The 12,073-nt window shown below is 32.2% G+C and overlaps 1 protein-coding gene across 1 annotated transcript; it reads right to left on the reverse strand.

Moving 5' to 3' along the window:
* Positions 1-293: 293 nt before the first annotated feature.
* LOC108992613 (GRF1-interacting factor 1-like) lies at positions 294-8,180 on the reverse strand. Its single transcript, XM_018967213.2, has 4 exons — positions 7,847-8,180; positions 3,424-3,500; positions 2,821-2,905; positions 294-1,040 (listed from the first exon to the last, which is right to left on the reverse strand). Exons 1-4 carry the CDS (start codon positions 7,916-7,918, stop codon positions 606-608), a joined length of 669 nt encoding a protein of 222 aa, XP_018822758.1. The 5' UTR covers positions 7,919-8,180; the 3' UTR covers positions 294-605.
* Positions 8,181-12,073: the final 3,893 nt, after the last annotated feature.

Below are 12,073 nucleotides of genomic sequence, written 5' to 3' on the forward strand. Positions count from 1 at the left end.
ACAAGTGTTTCTCAAAATTGAATTAGGCTTCCATGAGCAAGTTCATGAATGCAAAAACCTTGCCAAACCTACCAAAATGAAGCAAATTACAACAATGCTAGCTCTACTATACCTTCACCTGGCTTAAGCTGAACACAAATCTCTTCTTAAGGATGTTCTCGGACAGCTGGTAAAAACAAAAAAACTCTTCTTCTCAAGGAACCTTCCTGTTTTTGGGTGCAAGGAACCAGCTAATTGGCACTTGTTCTAGACATACATTCATACTTATTAGGAATTCATATATGAGGTTTCAGTTTACTAAAATAACATATAATAATACCATAATAATGCATCCATAACTAAACAAAAGAGCACAATGAAAGTGACAAACGTCTAAACTCAAGATATGACCTACCAAATTTACACAATACACTACCATAGCATACACCATTCACATCACTTAAAAACATCAAGGCAGAGGTTTGAAGGTAAATCCTAACCAATGCCACTTAAAATGACAAGGTACTAAAGTAATTTTCTTCATTTACCCAAAATTCATATTCCTCATCTATCTCCTCTAGGTTTAGATGCTGACGACCATCGTCTAAATCCTTCATTCTTACTCCTCAATTCCCATCATCAGCAGCTTTTAAGTAAAGAGTATCACCTCCATCAACATCGCGGCTCACAGAGCTACCCCCTCGTCCTTCAGCAGACCCAGCATTCCCAATATCTTGCTTACTTCCACCAGCAATCCCCCTACTACCACCCTGCAAGCCTTCTCCGCTGGATCCACGTCCAAAATCAGGAAACCCTCCAAGCCCAAGCGCCCCATTACCTCCAGCATGATTAGCATCATTTTGCAGCATGTGAAGTCCTGCACTTCCACTAGAGCTCATACCAAGCTGGCTGTGCAAGGCTTGCTGCTGTTGCAGTGCTGAAAATGGCTGTTGGCCGTACATGGAGGAGCGTGCTGCCATGAGCGACTGTGATGTCATCTGTTGAGCCTGTTGATGGTGCATGTACTGTGCTCCTGGCTGCATAATTCCACCGGAAGGAAACTGCAGGGCATTGACATGTGTTAAATATAGTTTAAGAATCACTCCATGCTTTTTGAGCCACAAATATGCAGTTCAATACAAAACGCATAAATTGCACCGAAGGGACTATTCAATCCACAATAATTCCTATATAAATTCAGTAATGAGAATCCCGATTCCACTTGATTACCTAACATATTTCAGTAAAAGAGGTATTAAGAACCTACTTCAGTTGCCTAGCCAATTGGCTGTCCCTTCTTTTTAAGGAAAATGGTCTGAGAACCATTTGGTTCAAACGAAATTTTATCACGCTTTAAATGCCACAATCTATCAAGGCTTTTTAGCACTGCATTCATACATGGACTCGAAAGACTTTCAAATGTGATAAATTAGTCTTACCATTTTTAACCCTGCATCTAAGTGAACATTGCCTTGCAGCCTTTGGAAATTTCATGAGGGATCGCCAGTGCTTAATTCTCCATAGTCCCATAAAAAATAATATAAAAAAACGTCTTAACAATCTATAAAATATACTTCAAACATTGTTCTATGGTACAACTTTGCATCCGCATCCGCTTCATGACATGACCCAAGTGTGTTTCTAGTGAAACTCTGTTTCTCCCTCCTCTTGAGCCTGTTGTTCAAGTGGAACTAGGATACTTCAAATGCCAACAACAATTTTGTAAAATTTACAACATTTTATTTCATAAACTCAAACTATTCAACTTTTTCTCAAAACTTAACCATTCGTAATGTGCATTCGATTATAACCTCTTAAAGTTCCAATTCTAGGTTTTCAAGTCCATTTACCTTCCTAGGTTTATGAGATCAATTTGTGGTGCATGACAGTATCTTCTTGAATGCGTGCAATGTCTTTTTTATTTATTTATCAGTAAATAAGAATTTTATGAGAACTACGCATAAACCAGGTACACGGGGCATATACAAGAGCAACACCTAGGCGTGATTGGCTAGGGATACAGGGAACTCATGAATATTCAGACTATTGAAGTCTAAACAATCAACAAATGGAGTAAAGTGTTAAAAAAGAAAACTCTAAGCTCATCCATTAACCTCTTGCGATCTTCAAAACTTCTATCGTTCCTCTCCCTCCAAAGACACCACCATAGGCGAATGGGTACCATCTTCCATATGGCTTTGATATGCGAGTTACCAGGCAAGCCTCCCCAATTTGCTAGGAAATCAACTACCCTTCTTGACATCACCCAAGCTATCCCCATTCTATCAAAGAATTCATTCCATAAGTTCATGGCCACCTCAAATGTGTGGAACTTACAGATTGAGAATTCATCTCTTTTGTTTTTTTTTTTTGCTTTTTTTTTGGTAAGTCAAGAATTCATCTATCTCTAGTAAAAGTATTTAATATTTTTTTATATTTAGTTGGTTTTCATTTTAGACATTGGTAAATATCATAAGTTAGCCAGACTTTTCAAAAAATGTATATATACTTTTTTGACAAGTTAAAACGGAAAATTTAAAATATCCAAAGCTATCTAGGAAAGGAACAGGAAGAGCTATATAAAAGCATCCATTTCCCTTAAACTGCTTAGGTTTCCTTGCTGTGTGCCCCCCCAAAAAAAAAACCACACTTGTGGTGAAATAGCTATAGAAGCAAATCTAGAAACAGCTTAACCCATTATTTCTTTCAAATGAAAGATATAAGCACGGGTCAACTTTCAAGTTTGAAAAGGAAAACAAAAGAAAGAGGAATGCTCAACTAAGTAGCATGTATGATAAGAGAACTGAGTACACAAGTTAGATATAGAAATTATAATCGTACCTGACCGTGCATGGTAGGGGGTTGGGGTTGAGAATCTGCAATTGCAGCCAGGTACATAAGGTTTCGCTGCAGCCTTGCTTGGTTCCTGCAAAATAGATAAAAAAAACTTATTAATCCTCCCATTAGTTCAAATATATACAGGTTCAGTGCATTGGATGCAAATACTAAGCCAAGGATGAACATGAATAACTTTCTAAAATCACGCCTAATTATAGACAGAAGAACTATTATTGATGCGCCAGTTTTACATCCACTGGACTTTTTAAAGGAGTATTTTAATTCATTCATTACTTTAAGATCACAAACATCTAATCAGAAGAGGAATTAAATGTCAGATTGCGTTACCAAGACTAGGGTATTTTCTAATTAAGTGAGTAATAATATTTTTCATCAAGTTATGATAGTGCAGGAGTGATATAAACTTCTCCAGCTTTGGACTTCATTGCATAGAAGCACAAACTTAAATTATCTCAAAAGGGAAATCATGACAGACATTAGCCGGAGGACAAAATTCTTGGTTATTAGGTGGGTTAGTTGCATGCTAAGAAAACAAAGCAATGTCATGATCCATTAAATTGGAAAGTCAAAATGACAACTGCTTACTCTGCACACTCGCTAATTTTTCCTGAATTCTGGCTCTCGACAATCTTCAGAATAAGAGATTTGTTCTCATCCAGATACTGCATTCATAAACAATGAAGTAAGGAACTAATAACCAATACAATGCTAGAATTAACCATCAGTAAATAGCAAATAGCCAACAATAAAAGTCAAGAACTCATCACTTTTACTTCTGCTGGGGAAACTAATTGTGCATACATACTTTAAAAAGGTGACCTAAAAAAAATATGCTAATTTAGAAAGACCACTTTTGCAGCCAATGCTCAGGCTATTTCTTCTTCATAGGGACCACCCATAACAGAATTTTTTATTGGAAAGCTTAAAGTGATTGAAAATCCATAATTGAATGCATTGACTTTCCATTTCTGTTCTTCGAAGCTCATGTACTGCCATTATAAATTATAATATCTTTGTAAATCATAATCATTTTCCCAATATCACTAACCACCTTAAAATTACCGTATGAAGGGTATTATATCTTTCATTGCTCAGGTGTTGTTTAAGAATTTGCTTTGATCAGCAGTCCAAACTTCCACAACTAATTAATCATCACAGTATTTTTCCCAATCTAATTGCTTGATGGAGCTGCTGATCTCTTTTATTGGAGCTCTATTAAGCAAACTAAAATCAAACAATCAAGGTATACCTACCTTATCCCTGCATAACTAAAACTTGCTAAACTTCATGGTTACACCAACAAATTTTTGTTTTGATAAGTAAAATAAAATTTATTAAAACAAGTGAGATGGCATAGCCCAAGTACACAATACAACTAAGAACACCTAGTTACAAGTTCGGATCTAGAGATGGATACAAGAACATCATGAAAACTAGCCCCATTGAAAACAATAACAGAGGCCAAAGAGATGGAAAAAGAAACATCTAAGTTCTTCCAAAGAATGTTTCCAGTGTTCAGAACTCGCTGTTCCTTGCAAGCCAAACACACCTCATGAGACATAGAGAAATCATTTTCCACACGGGATTGCCTTGGAGACCTCCCCAACAAAGCAAGAAGATCCATCACCCTCCTTGGCATCACCCATTCAATTTCAATCTTGTTAAAAATCTCATCCCATAAAACCCTTGCCATTTCACAATGAAATAATAGATGTTCCACAGATTCACCACATTTTTTAACAAATATAGCACCAATCCATAACAATAAGCCTGCGCTTTCTCAGATTGTCCACAGTCAGAAACTTCTTGTGGGAAGCAGTCCAACCAAGGAAAGCAACCTTGGAAGGCATCTTACTCCTCCAAATGCATTTCCATGGAAAATGATGATGGATTTGACCAAACAGAACCTTATACAAAGATTGGTTTGTGAATTTGTTGCTCCCACTATGAACCCAAAAATACTTATCCATTTCATCACAGCCAATGCTCGCAGCATCCAACAACCTCAAAAGTTTGGAAATATCGCCCACTTTGCAATCTTGGGCATAGGGGTGATAAACGGAACGGACCGACCGTTTAGGTCCGGACCGAGACTTAGACCGGTCCGGTCCAGTCCACATTTTAGAGGACCGAAAACATTCGGTCCGGTCCACGGTCCAGGATTTTTTCGGACCGGACCGGACCGAATGAAAAATAAAAAAATATATATTTTTTATATATAATAATTGTACAATTAACAATATAAATTTTTATATATATTATTAATACTTGTTAAAATTCTATAAATTAACAATATTTTATATATATCTTCATCTAACCTATCACTATTAACAATATAAAATTTTAAATATACTATTAACACTTGTTAATATTCTATGAATTAATAAATATATAATATCAATTAGTTAATTATATAGTAATTATATAAATTAATAATATAATTTTCATCTAATTTATTATTATTGACCATATAAAATATTTTTTTATTGAGTTTGTTACATAATCCACATTAATAAGTCACTTAATTTAATTTAGTATTTTAAATAAACTTTTTTTTATTAATTATTTAAAAAAAAATTGGCCGGACCTACTGGACCGGACGGTCCCAGTCCGGTCCCTTTGAGTGTTTGGTCCAGTCCGGTCCTGAAAAATGATGGACCGAAAATATTCGGTCCATTGCCGGACCGGACCGAACCGTTTGCAGCCCTACTTGGGCATATCAATGAATTCAAACATTCCATGGTAAGGAACCATTACAGCTGTCCACAAAATCAGCCACCGACGCATTCCAATCATAAGCTATCTGGAAAAGGGTATTTCCATACGAAAACCCAAAATAACCCATATGAAACAGAACCACATAGACATCCAGTTTATCTAATATGCATTTTAGAATCCTTATCTCTTTTTTCTTTTTAAAGTATTTTTAGGTCCTTATCACAAGCAAGGGGAGACAAATTCAGAAAAAACCTCTGCAAAGGGAAGTCACTGGTCAAAAAGATCATTTCAGAAATAATATTTTAAATCTTCCTGACTTTCAGATTGATATAGATATCCCTTCTTAAGAAGCTCAGCCAACTTCCTTTAGAATGTCTATCCAAGGACCTACACCATGGGATTATGAAACTTGGAAGTTTCTATCCACAATTGGTTACGAAAGAGCTGGTTGCTGCCACTCTCCTTGTGCAGATCCTATTTCAATGGGAACTTTTCTTTTATTGGCACTGGGTGTCCGGAAACAAAGTCCCAACTAATCCTGAGGGTGCACAAGCTATCAACAAGGAGTTTCTTGCGAATGCATCTCGTGTAATTTAAGGGAAAATTGCCCAAGTCCAATGGCCTCTAGAAATTGTTTGCACCTGAGAGGGTTCGAACCTAGACCTCGGGGGAGCATACCACCAAGAACAAGGCCCTCACCACTAGAGCAAACCCTAGGGGTTTTCAATGGGAACTTGATGAGTCAATCCACCTATGCGTCTTGCTTTAATTGCTATGTCAAGAATTACTCCACATACAGCTTAGCAAGCAACTACATGATTTTCATACCTAAAAGTCCCCATTGACCAAATCGGTTAGAACTTAGAAGCAACTGAAAAATGCTTACCTAAGATAGAAGGGACATTAAGGGGATCAGTAGACTAGCCTGGGTACTGAGAATACCTCACTACTATTTATTATTTTATTATTACTTTTCAACTACTATTCACTATTATTCAATATTCTATCGTTACTTTTTCACAACTATTCACAGAATGCCTAAAAATACCTCACTACCCAAACTCAACCTTAATAAGACAAGTGCGAAAGTTCTTAGCATAAAATCGAGCAGGATCAAATGCAAGTTAAGGGAGATACGCCAAAAGATCCATTTAAGCAAGATTTTACTAATTATTTAAAACAGATCATTGTTTCCGCTGCAGGTTTCACCCATAATCATCCAGCTAGATTAATTAGTTTCCCCGAACGGACATTAGTAAATTGGATCAGGCCATCATTCTCCTGAGCACACCCATTATTTGTTCTCCTAATTTTTATCTCGTGCTAGTAATTTTGAATACACTTAGGAATGTCAAAACGCTATTTAGCTATAAACATTATCCAAGCTAATGAATGAACGGGTTCATAATGCTTATCTAGGTCAAATCTTTATATTATTTAACACGATTGACCAGATTACCTAACCGAATCATATGTGAATGAAAGATATTGAATACGTGAGAATAACATTTTGAAGTGATTTGTATAGTGCCAAGGATCCTTTAAAGGTACAAAAATAGAAGAGAAGATCCTCGAAAATTTGAAAAAAAAAAAAAGTGGACCACAGACAGAAAAGACACCGTATCATTCACAGACATTCTAACTATAACTATTAAACAACGCTAAAAGCAAAAGGAAGAAGCATGAGATAATGAGATCACGGTAAGATATCTATATTAAATCCTACATAGGATGTACTCAATACAAATATTAAAAGGGCCCGCAAAAATAAAATTTATAGATCCGACTCTTTCTGAGGCAAAATGGACAATAAGAGGATGTAATATCTGTCTCGATACTAGATTGCGAAATCTTTTTGATAATCTAAGAAAGAGAAAGGTTATGAAAGAAGCACCAAACCTGAACCCAGTCAAGTCACAAACCAAAAGAGAAAAGCATTCGTAAACCCGAAAACCCATTTACCTTTAACCACACTCATTTAGCAAAAGACCAAGTATCCTCAAGTAGCACCAAAGCAAACCAGCTCGCGCACAGAGGATGAGGGACCATAAATGCAACAAAATAACGTGTATATCAAAAGGAAAAATGAAAAAAAAAAGCTCTCAACGAAAAATTAGAACTGAATAACAACTAAAGCTGTACAAAAGCCCAAGAAGCTTTTGGGATAAACCCAAATGAAAAAGATTCGACATAACAAGATAACAAAAAAACTGCATAAGCCAAATGGGAAGGGAAGAGAAAGGGTAGAGAGACAGAGCTGGGAGGGAGGGAGGGAGGGAGGAGAAAGAACCTGTTGAATGTGATCAGTGGTCACGTTGCTGGGGTGGTAGGCTGCCGTCATGGGCATCAGGTGCTGCTGCATTTTTCACTCTCTCTCTCTCTCTCTCTAAGCAGAGTCACAAAGCCAATACAACATTCACTCCGTGCAGGAGCGGATAGAGATGCCTTCGCTTTCTTTTCCTTATATTTCTTTTTATTTTAATTTTTTACGTCCGGATTCCTAGTTCCTACCCTCTTCTCCTACGATGGCACCACCGGCACCCACGAAGAGACAGACGAGACAGAGATAGTACACACTTTGCAGCGACAGTCGACAGAGACACCGAGCTACTTCCAGTAAATATAATGTGAAACAGCTTCCGCTCTAGCTCTATACTCACCTGTCCTAAAATATTCTAAAAATGAAATAAATAATATTTTAAATAATTTTATATATTAAATAATTATATAAAAATTATGAAATTATTGTATTTATATCATCCTCATATTATATATCATGCATAATTTTTTAATATTTTAATTTTTTTATTAAATATATAATGTATAAATTATAAATAGAAGAAATCAATTAGTTTAGATACAATAAAATTAAAAAAAATAATTTTTTCAAATATCAAAATAATAATAATAATAATATTAAAAAATAATATTCTAACAATATTTTATCATCTCATTTCAACTCAACTCAATCAAACATCTAAACGTAACCTAAGTGTGACGTGTGAAGATAATAAATAATAAATTTTTTTTAAAAATATCTTTTACAAGTAACGTTGTCTAGCTTGCAACTCTAGTAATCTTATATACAGTCATAAAATGTATAGCTTCTACGTATTTTTTTTAAAAAGTGTAATCTATAATTAAAAAATAATTTTTTATATAAATCCTAAATTTATCTATTTTTTAAAAAAGAATTAATTAGTGATTGAACATCAATATCGTATTTGATGGGTTAACAAATAAATTTTTAAAAATATATATATAAATTTTTTTATAATTAAAGATATTTTTAATTAAGAAAGTTGGATTTTTCACAATTTTCTTTCTAAATATTTGAATCAAGTTATTGTAATTAAAAATAGCTACTTTATATTTTACATAAGTATGCGAATCGAATTATATTAATTGAAATCCATATAATTAATTGATAGTAGTAAATATCATAATATTAATTATAAAGAAATATCTTTAAAATAATTATATAAAATCTAATCCCTGAAATGGCACGTGATTATAATCGATTTATTTTAAATTTTTTAAATATTTTAAATCATTTTATATCCACCACCGCCCACCGGTGACACTTTATGGTAAAATTTGAAGTTTTTCAAAAACATTTATTTTTTCTCGAGAAATTTTCTCACCCGTCCATAATCACGTGACTGCTCTGTTGTCTGAGAGACGGACACAAACATCGAGAGATAGTGACATTCTTTTAAAGAGATTCCCAAGAGTCTACGCACGCGCTCTTCCCAATATTTAAATCATCTTCACTCATCACATATTATTTTTATTTTTATTTTTTATTTTTTTAAATTTTTTTAGTCATATTTTTTATAAATTAATTAATTTCATCTATTCATTATTCATATATCACATATTTAATAAAAATAAAAAATAAAAAATTTATATGTAATCATGTATTGTGCGAGAATGATGAGTAGAATTTTTCATCTGAAAAGAAAAATAATCTTCATCAAAAGTTATCTAAAATAGAGAAATTCTATTTACAATCTTTAAATGGGAATTGCATGTGCAAACACTTTATTAAATAGAAAAAATTATCATTTTGAAAATGATATTATTGTAATTTAAAAATTTTTAAAAATAAAATTGACTAGACTTATATATACAATCTCTAAACGGAAACTGTATATAGCATTGCTCCCTAAAATAATCTTATATAAATTCGTCTAATTTTTTAAGTTATAAAATTTTTAAATTATAAAACAGATATAATAAATTAGATAAAATCACATTAATTTATGATATTATTTATATAATTTTTTTATAAATATAACATGAATAAAGATATATTTACAACTATTTTACATCTAGTTTATAATATTTTAAATCAATTAATATAATTATGACACTTTATTTAAAGATAATTTCGATTTTATTTAACTACCTTTTATTTTAAATAGAATAATAAACTAATTGTACTCGGGAGGTTTGGATATAAAAAAAATATTTTAATTTATTTTATTTTATTTTATCTAATTATTCTAATTTTTTAAAATTATAACATAAAATATAATAAATAATTAAAAATTTTTATATCATTATAATAATAATAATATTAAAAATTAATATTTTATTTAATTTTCATACAAATCATCTCATATAATTCAAAACTCTGCTTGTCATTTTCCACGTAACAGTACTCATCTGAAAATGCGCCTCTCGTGTGTGGGCCCTCACTTTACTGACTCAAACACATACGTTGGTTGTATTAACTATTAAGTAAAATAATTAAAGTTTTGTTTCTAATAAACGAGAAGAAAATTTATATTTATCGTTTTTTTATTTTTTATTTTTTATATGGTATTAAATAATTTCTTAATAAATAAAATATAATAAATAATCTATATTCATTAAATGCTAATCAAAATGATGATAATAAAAGAAATGGTGAGTAGCACTACTAAATATTAATTACTAGAAGTGTAAGCCTAGTTTATTTTCAAGATTAAAATCTAAAATTTTGAAAATTTTTTATTTAATCATTACAATTTTTTAAAATTTTCACACAAAATAAAATAAACAATTCAACTTTTTCAAATTACAAAATAAAAATAATAATAAAAAAATATATTCTAATAATATTTTATTCAACTTTTTAATTTTAATCTCATCTCATCTCATCTTTAAAAACAAACGAAACCAAATGATCCGGTCTAGTTGGTCTATGAGATAATTTTTTGACTGAATCAAAAATTTTGGTCCATCCATTTTTAATTCAGACCAAACCGATACCCTTATGGACAAGACCAGACAGTTATCTATCAGTCTGAGCCAATGCAAAATGGGTCAAATATATAAAATGTCTAAATTTACTTCTAATTTGTATTTTCAGTCCAATTATACAAAAAAATTCAAAATTTTTCAATTTTAAATATCAACTATTTAACTTTATTTACATTTTCTAAAATTGTATGTACCAAACTGACCAATATCCTTATCGGTCCGGTACGAACCGACGGTCTGGTCAGATTTTCCGTTCGAGACCGAAAAACTTACAGCCAGTCTGCATGCCATCTGTACGAGAGATTATTGCTTTCTACGAATATCTCCTCTGTAGTTACCGTATATAACATGATCGAAGGGCACACTTTTTGGGAGTAAGATGTGCATGGATTTCATGTGCTGACAAAACAATATACGAAAACAGTACTTCTAGGTAAAGAACTGTTGTGTGACCAACAACATTGATTGGAGAATGAAAATTTTTATTTTTTGATAACTAACCATTATCAGTGTTTAAACTTGATGATTGAATGGTGAAAAGACGAGCAAAACTACAAAGTTCTTCACATAGATTATAATGAAACAATTCAAATTGAGAGTAAAGGTTGCGTTTAGATGTTAAACTGAACTCAACTTTTAAATGTTGAACTGAGTTCAGTTGAGCTGAGTTCTTTATAAATAGTACTGAGTTAAGTAGTAAAGAGAATTATGTAGGATCCATTTAAAATGAGTTTAAAGTGTGTTTGAATGTTAAGATAAATTTAATATTTTTTATGAGAAATTAAAAAAAGTTATAGATCCCACGTATTAATATGTTTTAAGTTAAAAAATATTGTGGGTCTCACGTGTAAGAATGTTTGAGTTGGGATGAATTTATTAATTTGATAATTGAGTATTTAGATGTTAGATTCAGCTTAAAATTAGACTGAATTCAATAACCCAAAGAAGCCTAAAATCAATAATTTTTTGATGCACTCAAGAAAGAACATGCAAACAACAAATATGTCATTAGCAATATATTAATAAAACTATCCCAAAAAAATGCTAACATTATTTTAATATACTCTTAATACCACCATGAAACTTAAATAAGCCAAGAATAGTCCTCTCATTGCATATCTGGCTAGCAGCTATTGGTTATACTGATTTGTTTGGTTTCTTAACTGCACTCAGTTCAGTTGAGTTTAGTTTAAATTTAGACCTATTTTAACATCCAAACATTTAACTCTCAAATCACTAAATTTATCTCAATTCAAAATATTTTTAT

Source organism: Juglans regia, chromosome 8 (genome assembly GCF_001411555.2).
Source record: "Juglans regia cultivar Chandler chromosome 8, Walnut 2.0, whole genome shotgun sequence".
NCBI lineage: Eukaryota > Viridiplantae > Streptophyta > Magnoliopsida > Fagales > Juglandaceae > Juglans > Juglans regia.

Coding starts and splice junctions, on each gene's coding strand:
- LOC108992613 (XM_018967213.2), bottom strand. CDS start 7,918: ATGCAGCAGCACCTGATGCCCATGACGGCAGCCTACCACCCCAGCAAC. Junction 3,501..7,846: donor CCACTGATCACATTCAACAG/GTTCTTTCTCCT, acceptor TTATGAATGCAG/TATCTGGATGAGAACAAATC. Junction 1,041..2,820: donor CCCCTACCATGCACGGTCAG/GTACGATTATAA, acceptor AATGCCCTGCAG/TTTCCTTCCGGTGGAATTAT.